General features: G+C 41.5%; 1 protein-coding gene across 3 annotated transcripts in view; it reads left to right on the plus strand.

Moving 5' to 3' along the window:
- Positions 1-1,012: 1,012 nt before the first annotated feature.
- The window catches only part of kcnh6a (potassium voltage-gated channel, subfamily H (eag-related), member 6a), a 54,838-nt gene continuing 29,479 nt past the window's right edge, over positions 1,013-26,371 (plus strand). Inside the window, exons 1-6 of one of the 3 annotated variants that reach the window (XM_064322014.1) lie at positions 1,013-1,675; positions 11,761-11,991; positions 15,334-15,486; positions 15,786-15,898; positions 18,235-18,532; positions 19,419-19,612. In XM_064322014.1, the coding sequence (XP_064178084.1) occupies positions 1,600-1,675; positions 11,761-11,991; positions 15,334-15,486; positions 15,786-15,898; positions 18,235-18,532; positions 19,419-19,612 (1,065 nt within the window). In that variant the 5' untranslated portion in view covers positions 1,013-1,599. Of the gene's footprint in view, positions 1,676-5,518; positions 7,695-11,760; positions 11,992-15,333; positions 15,487-15,785; positions 15,899-18,234; positions 18,533-19,418; positions 19,613-26,371 lie in introns of those variants that run through there. The other 2 variants (XM_064322015.1, XM_064322016.1) reach the window with 2 other exon arrangements.

Raw genomic sequence — 26,371 nt, forward strand, 5'->3', positions numbered from 1 at the left:
ATTACTGATGGTGGAAAATACATTGTAAAATGTAGATCATTGTTGCCATCTGAAACTGTTCTGTAGTTCTACTTTACTCAGCATAGGCCCCGAACCTTCAGAACCTACAATGGCCCCCTCGCATCCCAGGGCAAACACACAACAACAAAATAGTTAGTTTGACTGGATTCTTGTATACATATTCTGCTCCTGGCCAATATACTATTTAATACTATATTAATCAGACTATTTCTGATGACTTTCAAAGCAGAAAACAAAAGAAAAAAGTAACTTCCGTCTAACTCATATAGCTATATTAATGTGAAGAGTGAGTATAGGGCTACCAACTGAATAATCCATCTGTTTTTTCAAGAGATTTTTCTGCAGGTCACGTAAGATAAATTACCAAAAGGAATTATACATTTACGGTATCATTAATGTTGGCGGGCGGGCGAGTCACAAAAATGTGTTTTATCTTCTCATAAATCCTGTCAGCCTAGCACTAATACTACAGCCACAATCAGCAATTGTTGACAAAAATCATTAAACTGAGACTGTAGACTACATCCATTTGACTGTAGCATAGCAGGATTAGCATAGCCTATCTTGTTTTTATTGAGAGAAAATTAACACTCTCATATATGTATAGCCTAAGCTAGCTAAACCAAGGCCCCCACTAATTCTCACTAGCCAAATAGTTGTTCTTTTTAGGGCTACCATTTATTATCACTCAGCACCCACCCTACTGATAATGGAAAAATAAAATTAAGCGCTTTTCAAAACCTATTAATAGGCTACGTATGGACTGGTTGCAGGCTAAATGGAAATTAGCCTAATTGAACTTTAAAACATGCATTATCATCAACAAAAATCACATTTTATTAAAAGTGTCTATAAATCCAAGTTTCAAACGAACAATAGGTTCACAGTATAATAATGACCCACGCAAGCATGCTTAACGTGGGCCATTTCTTCTAAACACCTAGGTTTGTTAGCAAGAAACAAACGACGCAAGTGTTGAGTGGGAGAGGTGCTTGTGACGAATTAAATAAAACATCCAAGAGGGCAACAGCTCATGCCGCAGAGACCACTTCGAGCGGGGCGTTCTGTGTTACGCAGAGGAGTGTGACAGTGCCTCTGCTTTCCGTCAAGTCAAACAGTCGTGCCTGCTGATGGACTCTGGAAACTAGGAGGGGAAGCTCAGCTTTTGCGTTAATACGGTGTCCCATGAACACAGATGCTCGCTGTTTAAATCTGACTTTAGACTTTGTTAATTTACTTTAGTTTTACATAAAATGCTGAAGCCTAGTTAATAATCGGAACACGATGTGGTTACAACAGACACAATAACATTGTTAGTATTTCCCCACAATATAGTTAGGCAGCCTATATATCGACTTCCATTTCGCAGAATTTCATCTTTTCTCTCAGCTCGCGCAGGAGTACAGTCGTTTTAACATCGCCTTGGCAACCGGGGAGCACTGAGATATTTATCGTCGCTCAACAATATCTTAAAGCAGTATACGATACTGTATTCCTCAGAACACTGGTTTCATAGTTATCTGAAACAAGCGGAATTATTAATGCGTGGAAGAAGACAGTTCGTTTTCCCTCGTCAAAATGCCAGTGAGAAGGGGTCATGTAGCGCCCCAGAACACTTACCTGGATACAATTATCAGAAAATTCGACGGCCAAAGTAAGTGCTGACTCTTTAACGTACCTAACGTTTCTCAGATCTATTCCACGTTGTTTAATCGGCAGGTTTTTACGTGTATGGGACGCGCAGGTAAATTACACATTTTAGGCGTGGAAGTGTAAGGCTACAGTGTAGGGTAGCCTACTCAGTTCTGTTTCAAATTCGTAGTTTTCTTGCTTTTCAAAACTTGTAGCTTTTCAAAAATAACGATAAGCAATTTACGACAGCAAAACTTCTTTCAGATGCATTTCCTATAATAGGTAAACCATGGTGTATTTTAGTGCATTTATGTTGGATGTTAAAATGAGTTTCTCAAGTATCGTTTACAGGTCTGCTGATGCACTCGCTTTTATGAAAACAATTTAGGCCGAGCATTTCAGATTAGGATCATAATAAATATTTTTTATTTATCATTGCCGTTTTTTAAGTATCCAAGCAAATAATTGATTTGCTAGTCCATACAGAAAATGTTAAGCTTGTGTAATTATAGTTATACTTATATCTGGAAAAGAAATGCAATTGTTGTGATTTATTATTTATAATTGGATGACATGTTTAAACAATGAAGCAACGAAGAGTATAGAACTTGATTTGAAGTTAATTCGCAATACTTGTTTGCCAGACAGGCCCAGTCCAATCTAAGAATAATCCCAGCACAAGTGACTATCCAATTAGGAATATTGCTGAAGATCAGATCTTGTAAAATGTGTTGTTTATATGATTAGGCCAAGTGTGGCTTGACAATGTTAGTGGAAAATGCATGGGGAGGGATGAAAGAAGAGAGAAAAATGGAGGAAGAGAAGGCAGGGAGAGAAATATGTTGTGTACCTCAGTTTTCTCATTTTATTGGAAGGGAGCTAGATGTCCTTTGGGAAATGCATGTGTGTGCCTCTGCATGGATGAGCATCTGCATGGACTCTTTGCTCCGTCCATCATAGCTTGTGTGTAGAGCATATAAATAACATGAATCGTGAATCATGTTACCTTATGTGTGCCACTGAAAAGAAGTATCCAGGATCCTCATCAGTCGTCAAAGTTAGTGAAGTGTACTTTTGTTTAAATGTCTCTTGACAAGAGGACACTGGCGTTTCAGTTGAAAGATAATTATCCTCCATTAGGCAATCAGCAGTTGCTTTATCGTGCCATAGCTTAATTTGAGAACAGACCATTTTTTTCCCTTCTTTTCACTGGTTGGTTTCAGGCGGCTAATTTTGTGTTGTGAAATTTGTAACTTAAAATGTGTGCTTTCTTACAGCAGTTTATTTGTACAACAACACAGATCTATTGATACACTATCGGCTCTCACCTGGGTTATTAGAGGCAGAGAAGAATACACAAAAAATACATGATACAATGTCTCAATAGCAGATGTCTTGACATTTAGGATGCTGTCACACTGTACTGCTTACAAATTTCGTACATTTGTCATATGTAAGGAACCTCTCATTTCATGTATCACAAAGGTTTAGACAGCATCAAACAAATAGTAACCCAATCACAGATTAAATAGAATGCTGTAAATGGTCCTCTGGTTATAGTCCACAGTACACATGCTTAGCTGTAAATAAGGTGCAGCAGTCTGGTTTTAGTCTAGTTCATTCTGAAATGATGAAATGATTTCATTCTGAATGAGCTCTAAAGGAAGATGACTCTAAAACAGTTGAAAGAATCCCCCGTTTCCCCAGTTTAAATAATATTCTTCCTTCAACACTGAGGTCTCCCCTTTAAACTGTACATCTCTCCTTTGCTGTGAGTCTCACTTCTCTCAAGGCCCCACAAGACTTCTCTTGGAGTCCACAGCTCTCATAGCCCTGTCCACTATGATGGGTCCACAGCTCTCATAACTAGAGCCCGACCGATGCCAGATTTTTGGGTTTGATGCCGATCCCGATTTTGGAGAGTCCTAGCCCACCGATTACCGATGTTTTGACCGATATTTTGTCAAAAAGTGCAACATTTTCAAATCAATTTGAAAAATTTATATTTTATCAAAGTTTCTATATTTGAGAACATTTAACTTATAAGCAAACAAATAAATAAAAATAAACACACAAAGAACTTTCTGATAGATAAAAAAATGTAAAAGATTATATTAAATTAAATATACATATTAACACCATCTTCAGGTGGTGTGAATTCAAAATAACTCCACACGTTACTTTTACTCCTTTCTTTTCCAGCCATCTATAAAAAAATTAATTAAAACATTTTTTTTCCAAAAAAATTTTTTTTTTAAAGTTTTCCAGTTCCAAACATGTATTTTTATGAATATTATTATTATTGTTGTTGTTGTTATTAATTTGTTATTATCATTTCTTAGTATCTATTGTCAGTAAATTAATTATGTTTTCTTATTTCATTCCGACTACATGATCTCAAAGAGTAAGACTTTATCTAGCGGAGCTAATGAGTGAATAAAGTGTAACGTTAGATGAAACTAAATTGACTGTATGAAATACGTAACGTAACGGCTTGTCCATAAGAATTCGGTGGTGAAAAAACTACAATGCGCTTTCGTGCAGGTTACCGCGCTAAGTGTTGGTTGATTCACTTCTCCAACAGCAATCCTTCTCTCATGTTATCACGACAAAGCTAGATAACATGGCTTAAAATTATCCACGTTAGAAGCGTTTTATCGGCGTTTTTACTGTCTGGTTAGCTTGCTACGATGACGCGTGACTAGATGACACACTCGCTTGCAATAACGCGTTGGCTATTGACACAGCATCATATAGTAGCTAATATCATTACCTCAGATAAAAAACAAATGTGTGATGCATTCAATCACCATTTTATTTTGGCTGGTTATTTATTTGAGAATACAGCGATGTCCTCTGGAAATGTAGGCCTAGATCCTACGCTGCTTATGTGCTCACTGCCACTTCATAAAGGCTTGCTAGCCAGCTCGCTTGCTAAAGTGAACCAAATATGTTAGCTAGCACGCTCGCTCGAAAATGAGGATTGATAAACATAGTGGTCGTATAAACGCATTTAATTAAAAACTTTCACTAAATATACATACCTTTATTGCGACAATCGAATTTGTGCAGACAAGTCTTGCAGTGGAGAATACTGGATGAGGCACGAGTGACAAACGTCTTATTACAGAAGTAGCGCGTCAGCTGCTGCAGTTCACACTTGTATTAGAGCTCCCTCTACTGGATAATTCTAGTAAATAGCAATTACAACGTTTGAACAGGCAAGTACAGATAAATAATCAATGTTTTTTTTGTTTATTATACTTATTTAAAAATCGGGACACATCGGCTACATAACTGCCGATCCCGATGTTGTCAAAAAAGTCAAATAATGGCCGATATATCGGCCAAACCAATATATCGGTTGGGCTCTACTCATAACCCTGTCCATTATGGTGAGTCCACAGCTCTCATAACCCTGTCCATTATGATGAGTCCACAGCTCTCATAACCCTGTCCATTATGATGAGTCCACAGCTCTCATAACCCTGTCCATTATGATGAGTCCACAGCTCTCATAACCCTGTCCATTATGATGAGTCCACAGCATAACCCTGTCCATTATGATGAGTCCACAGCTCTCATAACCCTGTCCATTATGATGAGTCCACAGCTCTCATAACCCTGTCCATTATGATGAGTCCACAGCTCTCATAACCCTGTCCATTGTGATGAGTCCACAGCTCTCATAACCCTGTCCATTGTGATGAGTCCACAGCTCTCAGAGTCATAACCCTGTCCATTATGATGAGTCCACAGCTCTCATAACCCTGTCCATTGTGATGAGTCCACAGCTCTCAGAGTCATAACCCTGTCCATTATGATGAATCCACAGCTCTCATAACCCTGTCCACTATGATGAGTCCACAGCTCTCAGAGTCATAACCCTGTCCATTATGATGAGTCCACAGCTCTCAGAGTCATAACCCTGTCCATTATGATGAGTCCACAGCTCTCAGAGTCATAACCCTGTCCATTATGATGAGTCCACAGCACTCATAACCCTGTCCACTATGAGTCCAAAGCTCTCATAACCCTGTCCATTATGATGAGTCCACAACTCTCATAACCCTATCCACTATGAGTCCACAGCTCTCATAACCCTATCCACTATGAGTCCACAGCTCTCATAACCCTGTCCATTGTGATGAGTCCACAGCTCTCATAACCCTGTCCATTATGATGAGTCCACAGCTCTCATAACCCTGTCCATTATGATGAGTCCACAGCTCTCATAACCCTGTCCATTATGATGAGTCCACAGCTCTCAGAGTCATAACCCTGTCCATTATGACGAGTCCACAGCTCTCAGAGTCATAACCCTGTCCACTATGATGAGTCCACAGCTCTCATAACCCTATCCGTTGTTGCGGGTTCACACCTGTCAGTGCATACTATGCATCATTTTGAGCTGTATACCCCTGTATTTCTCTGCTCCTGATTTTTATGCAGTGTGTAGACAAACTGACTATGGAAGGAGCAGGTTAAAAATAGCTGCACCATGCTCTGTTTCAGCTGATGGCGAGGGGCTGAAAAAAGAAACCCCTGGCAAGCTTGCTTTTCCAAGTCAAGATTGCTATTATCACAATTGTTGCCTGCAACTGTCACCATTACAGAGTGAGATATTGTTGGGAATTTTAATTAAAAACCAGCTTGTAATATTTGCAATGTTATACGTTACATTACAGTCCCTTTTCAGACACTCTTATCCAGAGCGACATATAAAACTGGAGAACATCAGTTGTAGTTTCAGGAATACGAAAGTGTGATATCACCAAGAAGGCACAGAAGACCTATTTATAAACAATGAGTGTAAAGTTGACCAAACAGACAACAATTTGCACCATAAACATCAGTAAATACTACCATGCAAATAATCAGTGACCACTTTGTAAGGTGCATCTTGTAGGTGTCCATGCATCCATCTTGAACCAACAGGTCAGACTCACGTCATTCACATCATCACGCTGGAAAGACTGATCACATGGTGACTGAGTTCATGTAGGTTATAAATGTGAATTCCCTTCTCGGTACCTGTCTGTTATCTGATGGACAGGATGTCTAGAAGATGTGCGGATGGCACAGTCTGTAAGGGCACCTCGGCCTAGCTAACCCCGCCGGGGACAGAAAGAGCTAAGGCCTGCAGGTGCAAAGGAACATGCGAGAGATGCAATCACTCTCTCTTTGCCCGTGATCAGTGGATTCTAACTCAAAGTGAACGCTTTATCCTGCAAGTAAGCTAAAGGAACTGATCCATGTAGACAAATCGGCAACATAGCAACAAGAAAATTCATGTAGCCTATGGACCTTCCTGCGACAGCGAACCATGGCTTCCACCTCCAGGAACAACAAAAATCCTTTCGTCATACCAGCAAAAAGGAAAACCAAACAGAGACTAGAGACGGCCTGATCCAAGGATGCTCTCCAAGCCAAAGTTTCCTTGGAAAAACCAGCAAGCGTCTGCTCACACGGACCCATCTGCGCTACATTAGTAAGACTGACAAACATTCAGGCATTAGCTTAGGAAACTAATGTGTGTTCTTTATTTTCAATGAAGGATGTTATCAATTGTATGTAATGTTGTGTTTAGATTATATCACATTGCTTGCTAGTTAGCTACAAAACCTAGCCTCGCATAGCTAACGTATATACCGTATTACTACCACAACTCGTTAGATAGATGGTCGTATATTTAGAAATGGTCCGATAAACAAAAAGTATCCAGTGAGCAGCAGTTCTGTGGGTGAAAACATCTTGTTAATGAGAGAGGTCAGAGGAGAATGGGTGGACTCATTCAAGCTAACAGAAAAGCCACAAATGCTCAAACAGCTGTTTACAACAGTGGTGTGCAGAAGAACATCTCCTGAACACAGCACATTGAACCTTGAAGCAGATGGGCTACAGAAGCAGAAAACCATGCCAGGTTCCACTCCTGCCCGCTAAGAACAAGAAGATGACCCTGCAGTAGGCACATGATCACCAAAGCCGGATGACCGAATATTGGAAAAACGTGGACTGGTCTGGTCTGGAATCTGCAACATGTAGGTGGTTGGGTCAGAATTTTACGTAAGCAGCTATTTCTGTTACATTATCCCAAAAGTAAATCCAAAAAGAAAGAAAGAAGATAGCTCAAGAAGGTCAGGGGAGCCATAGTGTAGTCTGAAGAGGTGGGTCTTCAGTCTGCGTCAGATGATGGGTGGGATTTCTGCTGTCCTGAGTTCAGTGGGAAGCTCATTGCATTACTGGGGTCCAGAACAGATGTGATAAATCAGCAGTTGAGGGAGATGAGAAAGGAAGTGACATGGCCAGGTCTGGGGAGGTTGTAGATCAGGTGAGCTGAGCAGCAGCACAGTGGATTTACCGCAAAGGTTAGAAGGCAGGGGGACCAAAGTGAAGGGAATTACATCTAACGTAATTAATTCTCTGAAAGATTCAAAGGGATCTACCTATGTAGCCACAGGAGATGGACAGTGCATTAGGTTTTGCTTTGAGGCATACGGCAGCTATTTGGTGATATCAGTGATGTCATTAAGGAGTGATACAAGTGTGCAATCCATGTCTATGAATATGCTCACAGCATCAAAATTCCTTCAGAACCATCTTAAAAACATAATTACAGTATATAGTTTGTAACACCTACTTTTATCAGATTGACCTTTTGGGGGTGTGGACCCCCATAAGAGTGAGTGAGCTTTGGACAGGAGATGATGGAGGCACAGTTTCGGCACACGTATGTGAGCTACCAGGAAAGTAACATTGAAGTAAGTGGGGAGACTACTCCACATTACTGCTGCTATCATCAAATAAGCACACGACCATATTATTTTACAGCCATGTGAACATGTCTTTTTGTGTCAGGGAGATAAAAGGGCCAAATGTAAGTTTGACAGCAAAAATGATGATTGCAGGGATGATTCAGGTGGGGAGTCCTTTTTTCCTCCTGTGTGAAATGCTGTGTGAGCTGGAATGGAAAACAGCTGGCTTCCTTATCAGCTGTATGTTTGTACCTCAGTATCATGCCAGGGTGCTTTTTCATGCTTCACACAGGATGCACAGACATGCTTTATTTAGTGTAAGGCAAACATTTGCACCACTTCTCAAAACAGCAACATGCACACAACGCATACCAACATCTACACTACAACCCAAAACAGTGTATAATAAGAGAGGGGAAACCAATTTATGCATATTGTGTCTTAAAAACTTGGTTTTCAAACCACAAGTCACTCTTTTGTGGCATTTTACTCATTTGAATTAGAAAGCTTCTTACTCTTGCAGGCAAAACCAGTACTTTGCGATTGTGTTGGAAATGTGGATGGAATTTAAACATAGCTCAGGCCTTCTTGGTGGTCAAGTAAAGATAACGACTCTTTCCTGCTGTCACAGCTGCAACATGATCCCTTATGCATTCTGCACAGTTGTCACTTCAATGACAAAAGCCCTCAATTTCTCAGTTAAATAGTGAGGTGTTCCAAACCCCTCAGGCTGTACTGTGAATCAAAATTCCATGACAGCTGAGACTTAAGAGTAACTAGTCATAGCCCTAATTTGAAATGTTTCCCCTAACTGTAATTGACTCTGACTTTTACTATGAGTCTGAATCAAACTGAAGCCCTGACTCTCACTCTGACTCAGACGTAAGTTATGTCTTTGGTGATAGCTATGCTACGTTTTTCTGCCTGTGCAGTTATTCAACCCCTCGCTGCCTACAGCGTGGAAGGCGTATCGCTGAGATCTCTTTCATATTGGTGCAGATCGACACTTAGCTCAGTAGGCAGGAAACAGCAGTACTTGCTTGCATATCATAGCTGTCAGTGTGCACCCTCACCACTTCCTGTATAGTCCTACTCTGTTGACTGGACATGGCTATGAGCCAGGGGACTGCCTGCTGCTGGTCATTAAGATGAAGGGGCCAAACTCATTAACACACTCACACACGCACTTGCACACTCAAATAATCATCCTCCTGGCTCGTTGTCTTTATCATCGCACCTGCTAGCACTTGAACAGTAAGATAACCTTGTTTGGTTTTTGTTGTTTTTATTGAATTTCCATAACTCATAAACCAGACTCATAAAACATAGGCTACATATATTTCCACACCCTCCCACACAATCCATCGTCACTTAATTAGGTTGTAGTTTGTTAGAAGCATGGAGTGCGTTTCATAGTAGCACCTTTGTGACATCACAGCACTGTGGACGGGGATGAGATGAATGCTTAAACCTAGTGCATAACATCCTCACCCACCAATGGGCTTCTGGCTCTGCTTCACAGTGGGTCTGCTGTCAGCCCTGCATTTCTCTTAGATACGAGCTGTCAATTGTTTTTTTAATTAACTGCTTTGTTATGATCCCTCACGATTCTCTGGTTCCTGCTATCAGGCAGTGCCATATACTCTGTATGTGTTGCTTCATTAGGGTAATATGCAATATGCTTCCTGCTTCTTTCTTTACAAGGTATGCAGCAGTGATAGCCTGGCACAGTGATTACAGTAAACGGGAAGACTTTTCAGACATTTTCCTTGACATACTTGAGTCCCAGAGCTGAGATTTTAGCATTTGTTTTTGGTTGGGTTTTAAAGGCTGAAAGACATTGTGATCCAGATAATTTCTTGGTTATCCAGCCTGAGCCTTATTGAAGTTTATGCGTAGCTATTGCATCTTTCAGAATTTAAAAAGTAATCTTGAATTGCAGGATGGAAGATTTTGGCGTCTGAATAATTTTGGATCCAGATTACAGTATCTAGATCATTCTGGATCTGGCTCATTTCGATCCATTAGATGTTTTGAAAAGGCCCAGCTGAATATGGATTCCTGAGGGGGCGGGGGAGGTGAAGGGGGGTGGAGGGGGTGGAAGGAAGAATTGAGGTAACTGGAGGTCAAAATGTCCCATGCAACAAAATAGAAATTCTTGCCAAAATTTGAGTATTCTCAAGCTGTGTGGAGTCAGATTTTCAGTCAAGTTTCGTGCTGATTTTAATTGAGCAGTCAAGCATCCAATCACAAGATGGTAATGCGGGTCTAACTGAGAGTAAAAACTATCTGAGGAGCAGTCTGATTGCTGTCCATGGGCCTTAGTCTAGGGTTTAGTGAAAATCTAGCCCTTCCCTTGTATGTCTTGGTACAGTCTCTTAGGGTAGAATAAGAATGGTGGATAAACAGTACTTATGGTGGTTTTGCTTCATTGTGTTATACTTACTATTCTGTACCCATGCCCTTGTATTTGTAGCTCAATTTACACACAATTTTTGCCATCCTACGACAGGTTTTTAATTTGATCTGGAGAAAAGAATCTTTTATTTAAATCATAGGTATTATATAAATAGTAGCTTTTCCTATTTTGAAAAAATCATATAGAGAGTCTGAGCTAAATACTACAACATTTTAATATGAAATGTTTAAAGAAATGTTTTATTTTGGCTTTTGAAAGTAGCAGTCCACTTGGATTGAGTTTACACTGGCATTAGCCTATAGAGTGTTCTTTGTTGGCTTGTTGGGCACTGTCCAGTGTAGGCTGATACCTGGATGGTTAGTCACACTCACCACTTATGTCAGAGCCATCTTCTCTACTGCCTCTGTGGCTCCCTGAGTGGAACGGGGAGTAGCTGCTTAGCAACAGTGTAATCAGTAAATAGCATCCCTACCGCCTGTGTGTGTGTGTGTGTCTCAGAGCTAATACCACACCAATTTTCCGACAACATATTATACTACAGTGTACCCTTTCACTTTTCAAATTTTTAATTGGTGACAAAGATTTTAATCTTTTTGTCAATCCCTATAGCCTGCTCTTGCAGTGAATCTCAGTCGTGGGCATCCACTTTAAGTTTTGGCATTCATTTTGATAGGATTCCAAATTGTTGTTAGGAGGTGTAGCCTAAATTATGTTGATCTTTATTTGACGCCTCTTAACAATGATCTGCTACGTGTCATCTGGGGGCTGTGCTGCAGTCACAGAAGTTGGGTTTTTACCGTCAAGCCTTGAGCGATGGCTCCTTACCCAGAATTCATTGTGTTGTGTCATCCCTCATCCCTTATGGGTGTTTATTTTATCCCACTCTTTCTCTGCCCTCACTTGGCCATTTTCCTTGTTTTCCTCTTTCCGCAGACCGCAAGTTCCTGATCGCGAACGCGCAGATGAAGAACTGTGGCATCATTTACTGCAATGAGGGCTTCTGCCAAATGTTTGGCTTCTCGCGGGCTGAGATCATGCAGCAGCCCTGCACCTGCCAGTTCCTGGTGGGACCGGGCACCATGAAGGGGGCCCTGGCACAGGTGGCCCAGGCCCTGCTGGGCTCTGAGGAAAGTAAAGTGGAGATCCTCTACTACGCTAAGGAAGGTACAGCAAAAACTGTCCCCCGTTACTGCAGACTTCCTCCAAACAAAACCCCCTCACTGCAGACAGACTCCCTTCAAACAAAACCCCCTTACTGCAGACAGACTCCCTCTAAACAAAACACCCTCACTGCAGACAGACCCTTTCTAAACAAAACCCCCTCACTGCAGACAGACCTTCAAACAAAACCCTCTCACTGCAGACAGACCTCCTCCAAACAAAACCCTCTCACTGCAGACAGACCTCCTCCAAACAAAACCCCCTCACTGCAGACAGACCTCCTCCAAATAAAACCACCTCACTGCAGACAGACCACATCCAAACAAAACCCTCTCACTGGAGACAGAATCCCAATTATGGAGAAAGCTTGTCCCTTGTGATTGAAGTGCAAATTTTGTCTGTGGAGAAGAAATTCACTTTTGTGTTTATTTGTTAAGGACTGTCTGTAGGTACAGTCATTGGACAAGAGCATATATGATGTAGGCTGGAATCAATCAGAATGTTTATAATGACAAATGATTGACGTTGGCTGTGAAGGACTTCTTTACATAAATGAAGGAATGGATTCTGCATATGACAGAAGCCTGAAGAGATGGACCTCTAGAGATGTCAGTTAGAGGGGAGAGTTAGGAGAAAGGTGCAGAAAGGTGAGCTACCAGCAGCTTTCAACTGAGAGGCTGACATGCAGGCAACTTCAGTGTTTTTCTTCCTCATTATGAGGTTGTCTATTCACCCGCTGTCTTCATCCATTTAGTAATGGAATGTAAATGTTAGGTGAGTCCTCCTAAGGATATATTTTTCCTTTAGTTGCACGCTCAGGGATTTATTGTCTTAGTGGAGATAAAATCCCTGATCATGTAAGGACAGTGAAAATTGAAAAATCCTCTTGGGACCAATCTGTAAATGATGTGGCACTCTTGCATCAGCCGAAGAGGCCTGTGTTTATTTCCTCTCAGTTCTCTCCTGTGCCTTGTGACTGATACAAGGGAATAAAGGGAGAAGGCATAGGAAGTCAAAGCTCACTGTACTGTACTGTCCACAGTCTGAACCTCCTCCCCCTCCCTGAACCACACGTGTGCACCCACACACACGCACGCACACACAAACACAGACACACACACACACAGACACACACATACACTACTGGCTGATGTGAATGACTTTCTGTTTTTGCAATGGGCTTCACAGTGAGAGAGTCCTTTTGTTCTGGTTTGGTTGACTTGGCACAAGTTTCCATTCTGACAGATGAGCATCAGGGTTGCACGGTTGCCCGTTGTTATGGAAATTTAATTAGTGTGACAATTCTCTTTCATAGCACACCTGTTTACAGTCCTTTGTATCTCTAGGCACATGCATGAACATGCACATGCACACAGACAGCCATGCCCTCAAACATAAATACAAATATAAATGCACACACACGCGCATGCACGTACATGCACACGCGCGCGCGCACACACACACACACACACACACATTTGTTAATTAATTTTATTTTTGAGACCAGACTAGCTGAACATATAATAAAGTATGCCACTTTTTCCATTACAGTCTGCATGTTTCCATGGTTCCTGAATTTGCCTGTTACATTTCTCCAAATTATACCTAAATATGGAAAGCAGAAAACCCACAGGACCAAACTGTGTTTGCTTATGAGTTCAAACCGCGTTATGTTCAGTTTCATTTCAGTTTTTTCTTTCTGCTGGTTTCTTTTGTAACATCTATGAAAATAAATGGAACAGAGTGAATTTAGTAAAAGTCAGGTGCAGCTAAGGTGTTTCCATGGCCAAATAACCAACACCTAATTAGCACCAGTAAATGGCAAGGGATTATGATTCATGTGGATAAAGAACAGAATAAGAGGTTCCTCCTGGATAGGATGCTATTTTTAACCTGTTAATAGGAGAGATGAGGCAGGGTGTGAGCAGGACTGACTTGCTCTGATCAGTGTGATAGAAGTCACTAAATGGTCTTCCCATTGCTCTGGCCTTTTCCTGCTGTTAGTCCTGCTCACCCTGTTACTGTATCTGTCCTGATAGGACTGTTTTAGTTTTACCCATGTCTCAGGGCCACTGGTGTTGCTTAAACCCATCTGTAATAATTATTTGATATTTAACCTGCTTCTTTTTTTGAGGCTGTCCTCAGAGTCTTCAGATCAAACTTGACAGTCACCACCTGAAGCTTTTGCATACTAAAGCTGCTGAGTTGAGTGAAACTCAGCTCTGTGCATGCCATACATTTGGCTTGGTTTGCTTAAGACACAGCTAAATATTTTAGCCTCAAGCTTAAGGTTTGTGCATTTAGACTTAAAGCCAAAGTTCACAAAGAAACACGTGGTGTCACTGCTGCTTTTTGTTATGCTGCTGGCTACAGCTAGGCTTGCATAGAGTGGAGTCGGAGGAATACCTGTCATATGCGGCTTTGACATGCAGTCTAGGGGCGCCCTAATGGGAGTCACTGAAGAGCAATGAAGTGCGGTCTCCCAACTGACTAATCCCTCCCGTGCCCTGGGTGACGCAATCATCAATTACTTATCGCCCCATGGTGCAGCCACTTTGGGCACTCGATTTGATTTGAGGCTGTGAGGCTCATCTATGCACCACAGTGTGGTGCTTTAACTGAACGAGCCATCCAGCAGCTCTGTTTTGAAGTGTTTATTGTTGGAGACAACAGAGTGGCTTGATATGAAAGCCTGCACCTGTCCCTGTTGGATTCTACTTGTATTTGAAGTGCTCTTTGCTGTATTTTCCTGTTTGAAGTTCTCTGTGATGCTGTCAAACTGGATTTCACAGCCCCCTGTCCCTCTCTGCTTGACCATGGCAGTCTCTTTCTGAATCATCCGTCTCTCACTCTCTCTCTCTCTCTGTTCCTGTCATTCACTGCTGACTGTGGTTGACACTCCTTCGAGCACTGCATCTGATTTTCCCTTGAAGGACAAGATCCAAAACACTTTTAAAGACTGTCAATGTTTGAAAAACTTCTCTAAAGAAAGTTGAAACGAGAGGAGCAGTGGAAGAGCAGTGTGCTGCTCACCACACAGGTCCAGAGGCATGCAGTCACACAGCGTTTTAAGTGTACCATCTTCTCTTGCCTGATTGACCGCAGTTACTGTCACGTAGTCACCTCCTAAGCCCTATTTTTAGCCTGGAAAAACTCATTCGAAACTACAGCTCAGTGTAGGCAGGAGTGAATGTGGAGTAGCTACATGACAATGCATTCAGCTTTTGAAAGGGCCATTGTGGCCAATGCACAGAATAGACGGTGTGTCTTAATAAGAGGTTATAACGTGGTACATTTTGTGTATGTAAAAAGGAGGGGTGACTCAATGTGTGTCTCTCACCACAGGGACCTGCCTGCCCTGCCGCGTACATGTGGTTCCAGTGAAGAACGAGGACGGCGCCGTCATCATGTTCATCCTCAACTTTGAGGAGCTACTGGAAACCTCACACAAGAAGGGCGGACTCAGGCAAAGGCTAGCCCAGGGCTGGATCAGGGCAGGTGTGTGTTTGTGTGTCTATGTGTGTGTGTGAGTGTGTGTGTGTTTGTGTGTGTGAGATAGATAGAGAGAGAGCGAGATGTCAGTCGATGTCAGTGTGTATCACTTTCAGAGGTTATTTGCACAACAAAATCCTGTTAAATCTGACTACATTCGTTAATCCAGCAGAGGATTGTGACTTTGACTGCTGTGTGGAGGGGTTTTGAATGTTATGCAAATTCCCCCAGTTAAAATAACACAGACTTATGTTGAAGTGACAAAGACAGCCTGATGTCGGTGTCCTGGGCTCATGGTCTTTCAGGTCAGAGCCGAGGGGCGAGGCTGAAGCTGCCCTCCCTGCACACCATCGCCCTCCAGCGCCAGCCCTCCATATCCAAGGACCAGTTCGAGGGTGTGGTGGTAGAGCACTTGCAGGTGACTGAGCCTTTTGACCAAGTGAACCTCATCCACAGAAGCATGTGACATGCGGATTTGAAAATACATATGTGTAACACAGCATGTTCCCTCTCATTTTAAAACATACTGAGCAAAGCTTCAGCACTGTTAGCCGCTGGTGGGGGTGGTTGAATTTCAGTTTAAAAACATTCCTAATTTCAGTAGAAAATATAGTAATGTCGATGCTACATCTTTATACTGAAAAGGTGGCCAGTGAGCATTACATTTGCCCTCAGGTAGTCTCAAACATTCGATCAATCAATCAAGTATTATATTGTACACTTCAAAAGAATTTGTTCCAATACACTTCACAGTATACCCCGTACTAACCCCCACAAAGCAAGCCAGAGGTGACAGTGGCAAGGCAAAACTTCCTTGATGGCATTTAGGAACAAACTTGGGAGGAACCAGACACAATAGGGGGAGCCCGTGCTCTGGCTGGCACACTTGTCTGATGTGTGAGACTTGAGGTCTATGTAACAGAAATCTGTAACACTCTCATACTTTTCCAAACTCTTTAAACTGTTTCACTGTAAGTACTGTACTTCAAAATATCACAACATGTCCAATTCGCTTGAAACTTTGTTTTATTCAATTTAGTTGTCTGTGAAAATTTGTATGACTCATTACAAATTTTTTGGGCCTTCAGAAGGGCACCATAAATGCCACAGAGCCGAGGTCAATGTACACATAGGGCACATTCCAAAGAGTAGCGGCTAGGGTATCACGGCAAATATTCTGTTGATTGCATAGACAAAACATCAACAGGTCACTATGACTACTTGGAAATTCCATGGAAAATCTTTTCTAAATTAAAATCACTTAAGGACTTTAGCAACATACAGTGAGCTCCATATTCTCTGGGAAAACAACATTTAAAAAAATTATTTGGCTCTGTAACCCACAATTGTAGATTTGTAATCAAACAATTCACAAGTGGTTTGACGATAACAGACCAAAAGTGTATGAAAATGCTGTTAAATGAAAGCTGAGAATGTGAACTTTAAACTTTAAAATTTCTTGTCTATCTTGGTACTAACTAATGTTGTCTTCCTACTGTAACATTATGTAGCTATCTATAGGTAGCTCTCTACTCAAATTAAACTACAGTGCTCATTCTATTTAATTGAACCTCACCTACAAAACTACTGTGATGGAAGTAAGTAGAATTAATTGAGGTTAGCATACATGCGGTTGCTCTGGTCACTTGCCAGTTAGTTCCTGTAGAATGCAAGGTTTAATCTCCAAAACATTGAGGTTTACTCTCATACTATGGTGGCTTGGGAGGCTCTAAGGCTGAGTTGGGTTGGCACTATTTTGACCAACCCAGTGCCCAAGTGTTTATGATCAGTACGTAATTCTTCTGTGCCATTTGCTGTAACTCCTCGGCTGAAGGCTAGCACAGTAGATCTGTTCAGTGAATTTGTTGCTTTAAAACCCCGTTTGCAGATTGTTTTTGCACGGCGTGAAATTTCAGGTGGTTTTACCCCCGGTCAGTTTGATTGCGCATGTGCACAGCTTGAGGGAGGCTGGTTTACAGAGCACGCCTTTAAAAAAAGAGCAGCAGAAAAGGCAGCCCAGCTGAAGGTTAGTTTGATAAATATGACTTTAACAATGGCAGCACACGAGAGGCCGAAAGCCTGCACGCAGGATAAAGAGAGTTTACAAACCCCGGGTGACAGCCGTGGAATAAAGCGCTGTTCAGTCAGGGCTACTGCCGTAGATAGTTGTCTGGGTTTCTGCCCCTCTGTTCAGGTGAGATAACAGCAGCCCCCCACCCCCCCACCCCCCCCAGCTCGGCCTGCCGTGCAGGTGCCATCCAGCAGTGCTCGGGTCACATGACTACACGTTCGCATAAAACCTAGAGAGGCCTGACAGCAGTGCTTCCGCCTGTGGTCAGTCAGCGGAGCCCCCTTGCCTGCTGCACAGCCCAAGGCAGATTCCATCTAAGCTGTGCTGTCACTTCCTCTTTTTCAGCTGCCAATAAGATTATTTAGTGCCTGTCAGTATTACCGTTTAATGAAAATGAGTAATTCAATATCGGGCTGGGCCAATGGTACTATGTCCGGCATTCATTTCATAGCGTAGTGTCTCGCATGGGCATTTAAAAATATCTGAAGTCCGCTTCAATGCTTATTATTATTTTTATATGATTGCAGTGTATAACATTGTTTGATAAACTGGGGGTTAATGAACGATAGCTGTGGACTACACAGCCTTAGATGTCTATAGCTATTTGGTTGAGTTCTCTTGTAATGATTGATTGATGCAGGGTGCTAGAGCCACATGCATGATCTCCACTCTCCGCCCCTTAGCCCAGCAATGACCAGGTGCCCTTGAAGGATTTCCACATCCCGTCCAAGGAGAGCTGCATGCAGTCTGAAACGGAGGCCCTGATCGAGCAGGGCCGATCCTCACGTCCCATTGGGCACTCTTCTCCAAAATGGCACCCCGAGCGCCTGGACCCAGACAGACCCTTCCACGGGGACGGCCTGCCCTGGAGCCGGTCCCGGGACAGCCTGCGGACCCTCCGCCGCGCCTCCTCGCTCGATGACATCGACAGCATGAGGACGGACTGGTGCGGCCGGGGTGGGGACCCGCGCCTGAACAGCAGTGAGTCTGTCTGTGCGAGAGTCTGTCTTCATGCCCGCCCATTCACCTGTTTCTGCTTTAATCCTTCGTTCAACTCTAACAGAGATCCTGTTCAGTTTAATTTTTTAATCCATGGTGAAATTAAACTTATAGTCAGTGTCATATGTGATATTATATATGTGATATTCACTCCTGTCATGCTTTTCACTGTGGTTGTCCTGCACTATTCTGACCCTTGGAAGATTTTGAACATCAAGTCAAAACCAGTGCAGAATCGCAAATCAACTGCAGCTGTCTGAACGAGGCACCCTAAGGTCTTCAGCTATGTGCAAGATTAAGTTTAGACCCTTGGAGGTTATTTCGGGAAAGCTATTATAATCAGATTACTTTTTGCTTCCTCTTTACATCTGCTATGGCAACAGCCAGACTTCAGTGAGAGAAAAAGAGCGAGAGAGAGAGAGAAAACAGTCATGATGCATCAGTCAATGGCTTAGTAACCATGGCATTTATGACTACCTGTGAAGTGAAGTTTGAAATTGCTGAGCCTCTATTTAAATTAGCGGTTGTGGAATATTTGTATTTGGCTTACGACTAGGACAAAACAAGAATCCATAAAACTTCATTTCTAATGCTGAAATTGCATTGGGTAATTAAAAACAGCAAAGTTGTTTTTTGTTTCTGTGGTAAATCAGACAGAAAATGCTAATAACTATGAGTTGTGAGGTTATGTATTTTTAGTGGTTCATTTATTTTGCTTGATTTCAAGTCTTCTCAAACAGCTGTGAACAATTATTTGTTGAATACAAAATAATTAACAAAGTACACCACACACAATTATCGCATTTGGATTATCAATGTAGCTCTCCCCTGAATCCCTCTCTGATTAATCGCGTGGGTTTGGCCGTAGACCTAAAGCACAACTTGCTGAACTCCACCTCCGACTCGGACCTGATGAAGTATCGCACCATCAGTCGGATCCCGCAGATCACGCTCACGTTCGGGTCTGACCGCCTCCGCCCGCCCTCGCCCACCGAGATCGAGATCATCGCGCCCAGCAAGGTGAAGGACCGCACACAGAACGTTACGGAAAAGGTGACTCAGGTAGGACCCCTCAGATTGTGAGGTCATGTCAGCCTTTCTCTTATGTATTGCTGTGTTCAAACTGGTGCCGGTTGCTGCGCTAGGTGAATTAACTATTATGACCTCACAGTTAGTTTTAATCTGACAGTGGAATGTGTTGGACTTGACGCAGTGTCAAGCTTGGCTTTAGGACATCATGGCAGGCCATTTGCATGAGGTCAATGACTCCCCCGAGCCGTGCAGAATGGTAGAGAGTGTTGTGTAACAGCTGCTGTGCTCTTATGCAAAGTGTTTGTGTTTACGTCAAATAAATCTTTGTGTTTACAAAATTTCACAAAGAGTAACTGGAAATGTGCATTACAGCAGCAGACTAAACAGGGAACCAGTGGTTACACAAGTCTCATATACACCATGATGTTCTTTTTTTTAGTTTTAGTTGTGTTTTCATTTTGATAGAGGTCAGCTGTATCATCTGTAAGTCAAAGAATCCAATGTATTGGCGTAGTGACCTAGATCCACTGCATTATTTTTGTGTGGATAACTGGCCTGTTTTTTTTACGCATTTGGAGTGTTTTGTTTGCATGGATGAAGTGCTTTCTGTGCTTCATGGTGACTAATATCTGTAGGTTGCATTGGCTGTTAGCTGTGGGTGCCGCAGTAAGCTGAATATGGTGCTGAGAGTCCCTTATTGACACGCTAAGCAGATGGGAGGCACTATGGTCGCCTTACCAGTGGAAAAATCGTTACGGGCCAACAGATGCTGTTACCACCCCTGGTTCGGGAGGGATTGTGTGCTGCTATCCAAATCCATGACTGCTGTGGCCTACAGCACAACGTTCTGGACTCATGCCAGTCAAGTGTGTCGTGTTATAACAGGGAACACTTCAAACAGTGCTTCGCATTCACTGAACAGTCCAAACAGTCGGGTCACTGTTGAGCGAACATTTGTTGAGATTTGAGAGGGAGGCAGTGTATTTCAGTTGGGTTAAAAAAACTTGTAGTACGCAGTTAGGATATCTGGGTCAGTTGACGTAGATGTAGCATTCAAGGCTTCTGGGGCAGGGGAGGCTCTTGGTGGTCAGATGGAATGCCAGCACGGTTCACCAACACATTCAAGGTCTTTTCCCCCCAGAGAGATACACACATCCTTCTAGTGTAGTCACAACAGCATAGGGGACAGATGCCTGGGTTCACTTTATCTTCAACACACTCTTTTTTTCTCCCTTTGCTGCCCTATCTTCTGCCTCTCCTTCTCTCTTCTCATCTCTCACTTCTCATCTGTCTGGCTCCCTGTCCTGATTCAATCAGTCAAATTTTGTATGACGAAAATCAATCACAATTTATTTGATACAGCACTCAATGAAATAAATGTCTCGGAGCATTTCACAAAGCATCAAAGCATCTCATCAGAATGGATATTACTTGAAAGGAAGCGCGGTGGTTCCTTCATAACAGAAGTTAAATCTCCTTGGGTGTTAAGTGGTAGAAACAATTTGATGTGACCAGCTACGTTAGATGTAAGACAGGCAATGTTAACAGTGACACAGTAAGGTATTCCTTTTTTTATTTGCTCTTTTGAAAAGCGATAAAAAATGCTGGCAGTCTCATCCCATGAAACATTCGATTTCAGCGGTTGGCATGCCCCCATGGTCTGGTATTGACTCCTGAATGTGCCAGTGTGGACAGAAGCCAGCCACCCGCAGGGAGATACATTGTACACTGTAGCATCATCCAGGAGGGAAGGTGTCAGTTGGCTTCCTTCTGCAGCATGTAAGAGTGACTCCTTTGGTCAGTCGGGTACCAGAAGTCTCCCTGTGCCAACTGCACATGAAAAGTATTCCTCTGGTGCAAGGGGCCAGCAATGAATCAGACGAATCATTACTTTGTTTATATATGGTGTAGTCGTATGCCTAAGAACTGATTCATAAAATATGAGGCCAGCAAGTATTTGTCCATTGGGTTTATGTCGAAGAATCGCACTTCATCATAAATGACAAGACTGCATCTATAAAAACCTTCAGTCACTGTGGAAATATCACCATTGCATACAGTAAGCAAAAAAAAGACATTTCTCTGAGGCTGAAATGTGCCACAAATTGTATTAATAAAGTTTTGGCAAAGAATTGTTATTTTCATGCCAGCATTATTGAAGACTAAGCTATTAATGTTGGCTACTTGTACAGTAAATAACAATTTTTACTTTTTTCCACCCATAAAAATACATTAATGTCTATCTCCGCTTATTATAATCTGTAAACTTAAATTTACAGTCTCCGATATGATGCTGTTTGTACATAAACATACATAGCACATACAAAAACAAATCAAAACTATGGCTTGCCAACAAATCATTTCTGCTGTGAAAAAGACTACAGTTTTGAATACTGCAAGAAATGATGATGTCATCTGTAGGCAACTGACCATTAGCAAATTTATGATTGACACTGCAGTCCACCAGTCCCTGTTTAGAAACAGTTTCTTCCTCCAACATCTAGCTCTGACACTGCAAAATCATTGTTGCTAGCTAGCCGATCTTGCAGTAATTCAGTCAAGCTGACTCCATCTTTTTTTGTTGTACATAGCAACAGTAGCTAAGGTGGGTGGGAATTGTGGATATTTTGCTAAGGTCAATTGGTTTAAAAAAAGGTTATCACAACACACTAATGGAACACAAAAAGGGACATGCTACATGTGCTACGTGCTACCTCTGACCACTGAATGTGAAAATAAGCCATAGCCTATTATGTGGGAGATGTCCGTCATTCGTGGCAACATTATGCAGCGTTAATATAAACATCGTCTAATGTCTGTCTGGAAGCTTCTTCATATTAATTTAAAGACATAGCAGCATTAGGGATTATGGTTTGATTTATGCTGTGCTACATTTCACCGGCTCAGGCTAAAAATACCAAAATGTCCTACAGTGCTCCTTTTCTACCGCAAGGAATTGCGTGTCTGGAACAGTTGTTTGTGTTAGATCTTAATTATGTTCATGTTCATGTGATGAGTCGTATGTTTCTGTGAATATGTACACACTTTATGCACACATTCTGATCATTGCCAACACTATCATTGATAAATGAGGCCCAATGACTGCGCTGCTCAGCTAGTGAACTGCAAACTAGAAACAGTGACTGACAGGCGAATGCGTGCTTGTCGCACTCTCCCGAATTGGAGGAGGAAGTTGCGCCGATAAGACAGGCCTACAAGTATGACTGAGCATTTCAAGTTGTTAGAAAAGAGAAAAAGAGATTTCCTCCCAGCCCCATCATGGCTACCAAAGATAAACTTTAAGGGTAAGCCCCGCTGCCTATTTTGGCACATCACAGAGCTGAACCATCTTCTAAATAAGCTGACCTGGAGAAAATGCACACAGTTTACACTGTTATCGGTTACTGCCAGCACAGGAAAGCGGACATGTCTATGAAGCAGACCAGTGTCTCTGTGCCATTCAGAGGCTTAGTCATCTAAGATAAATCCATAACGGCTCTCCAGCAACGGAGGACCTGTGAAGAAGAACAAAAAAGAGAGGCAAGCTCTGAAGAAAGCAAGTGGCTTAGAGAGACTGTACGAGAAAGCATGTGTAATCTGCTTGTATGTTTTTCATAAATGTGGACATATTTGATGATTGATTGTGTCAAACGTATCTGTTCTTTACCAGCCTCTGGAGTAAGGCTCAACAAACAAATATGTAGAGGATTTAGAAGTAATACTCATCTTTGTTATTTCAGACTTATCTGTAAGAGAGAATTCTCAAGTTTATCCAGGCCTAGTGGAGTGAGTGATCATGTTCTTATCTCAGAGGTTCACTGTTTGGGTTTTTTATTTAATATCTTTTTTTTTCATTGATGAGACAAACAAAGTCATTATTACAAGGTAGGAATCAGCCAGGATGGGTCTGATTTGTTCTTTCCAAGTTGATGTGCTCTTCCTAGCCTCAATAAGGTCCAAAAAGTAAGATGACCTTGAGGAAGAGAGTGATCTTTTGTATTTTGCAAGACAGCTCTTGCTGTCTTGCAAAATACAAAAAAACTTAAAACATAGCAGCTCTCCATTAGCACTTCATTTTTCAATGCGATTGTTTTAGCAGACAGCATTTCTCATTGTGCCAGGAAGCAGGCCTATTCATTTTTTGAAGATGTATATTCCAGCATGTCTATCTGGTTCTACAGACCTTTTAGCTATAAAGGCCTCTACACAATACTCTATACATAGCTGGAATTTACTTGCCAGTGAAAATAGCCATTAAGTGCAAGTACAGAATATAATGCAGCTAATATATATTTAGCACAAAATTACATACCATCCTCCTCAACTATGTACAATATAATCTTTCAGTATTTAGTGTGTCCACCCTTTGCCTTCATTACAGCTTCCATTAATTTCAGTAGACTAGATTGCTTCTTGTAAACACCTCCAAAATTCAGTCGTAGTAGTCTGTTGCATTTTCTGCTTCTCTCAGTCCATGTAGTCCCAAACACACTCAGGTCTGGGGTGGCCAGTCCATTTATTCTGCTAACACCACCAGCTTGATCTTCTTAGCATTGTACTTGGTGTCATTACCTTGCTGTAAAATGAATTTGCCCCCAGTCAAACGTTGTCCAGAGGATGTTGCATATGTTAAGATTTGTTTTATTTCTTACAGTACGTACTGCCTTCTCTTTAGAAAATATCAAATTTAGACTAATCATTACATAAAACCTTACTCCACATCTCAAGTGTCCAGTTTCAGTGTACTAGTGCATATTTTCTTCTCTTTTGTTTATTTCCTTTTTCTGTGGTGGCTTTTTGACAGCTACACATCCTTTCAGACCCACAGCATTGAGTTGTTTATCACAGTGGAAGAAATGACAGAAAAAGCTGTTGATTTAGTCAGATCTGAAGCAACCTTGAAGCTTGATCTTTTATCCTGTCTCTCAAAGATAAAAAAATAAAAAAAAACATTTGGCCACTGTCTTTGTGATGGTGTTAGTTTCAGTGATCTACCAGTTCTTGCATGGTTGTTAGGAGTCCCATTTTCTTTGTATCTTTTAAACTCCTATTTTGGAAACTTTTTTTATTTTCCTTTGCCATTCACCTTCCTTATGCAGCTGAATTATCTTAGATCTAATCTCATGTCCTTTAGCCATTTTATACACACAAAAGAAATCTGCAAGGCAGCTAAAGTGTGTTTAAGTTCTAACATAACCTCATTGACACTTTTGGTAACAACATTTTTTGGGAGCGTACAGCTGTAACTTGTTTGTTGATTGGAAGGATGGAAGACATGTGGTCAGCCTGTTTAAACCTTCAAAATAGCTTGTAACCTTAAAGTACAACTAATTGCTACAGTAGCCTACAAACATGAACCTGACATTGCGGTTTGTGTCGATACATTAATTAATGTAACTGCCAACATTCGATCAAAGTAAACATCTCAGTATATAAAAATAATTTACTGCAGTTCCAGAATCCCGATGTGTCCGATGTCTGAACATACAGAGTACTAATTCACATAGATAATTAGTGCGGTCAAAAAATATTTGAAGTTCTAAAAATATTCGAAAATCTTTTTTTTTTTTTTAAAGTTCGAACCTAAATTTGAGCATTCGAATATTAGTTTTGGATCCCGCGTTTTGTAATTAACATGAATGTAGGCTTTAATTTCAGACGGCGAATCATGTTCATGCACGCAAAGTTCATTTCCTGTGCTAACGTTACTTCCTCTGTCAACAAAAAACGTTTTGCCCTGGACCCAGAGCAAGTGGATCGTCTGCTTTTCCTTGCCAATAACCTCCGGTGATACTTTCAGCTCCATGGACACCTAACATTACTGGTCAGCTAGCCTCGCGAGCCAGCCTCTTTTTTTCACTTCGTTCAACAGATCTGGTCAGCTAACACTTTAGGCTAAATAATGTTCCCATGGCAGGCTATGTTTCCTTTCTGTTCTGAAGAGTTTGATAAAAAAAAAACTCTAACTAATTACAAAAGCTAATATTCAAACTCAATTTCATGGCACTTTTGACAGCCTTACTAGCTATACTGTGACCGCCTACATTGCCGGTTCATTCCATCTCACACTGACTATTTCAGAAACTTTTCTGTAGATTAGTGAAACAGATGTCGCTTCATATTTTTGTTATTGCTTTCCAATGTTCAGAGTTCACACTTAAAAACAATTGTTTTCCAATGTAACATCTGATATCAAATTTGTTGTTAATAAATACTTTCTTTGGAAAGGGTTGGTTCAATAAATGGATTAATGCATATCCGCGCACTGAAATAATGGTAGCTGCCATGCTTATTTATGTTTTGAGACATGCTCATTTGTGAAATAGGTAAAATAAGTAAAAATACCTAGGTCTAGTGATTGTGTATGTGAATAGATGCTGAACTGAGTACACATTGAACTTTTTAAACTAGTATTTTTCCTCTGTTGACGAATTGTCTTACAAAAATAAATGTCTGTTCAAAACTGCTAGATTTGAAAATAATCTCAAAGTTTGACAAGAAGCACCAAGCAGGGACAGTAATCAGCATAAGTATGAGCTGAGTCAGATTCAGCTCCTCTAGCTCAGATGAAGGAGAGAGAACTGAGGGCTTTGTACTGAAATGTCAGTCTGTCCCAGTGATGGTAGCAAGGCAAGCTCTGCAATGGGTGAAGTGAGCTTAGCCTAGAATAGCTTTCTGGTGATGCTTTTGGCAGAGGCACATCTTCACCTTGTATGAAGATTTATTGCATTAATTCATTTATTAAACACTGCTTGCTTTTATAGCCAGGAGCCAAATGTTTTGCCTTTC

The sequence above is a fragment of the Anguilla rostrata genome, chromosome 2 (assembly GCF_018555375.3).
Source record: "Anguilla rostrata isolate EN2019 chromosome 2, ASM1855537v3, whole genome shotgun sequence".
In the NCBI taxonomy this organism is placed as follows: Eukaryota; Metazoa; Chordata; class Actinopteri; order Anguilliformes; family Anguillidae; genus Anguilla; species Anguilla rostrata.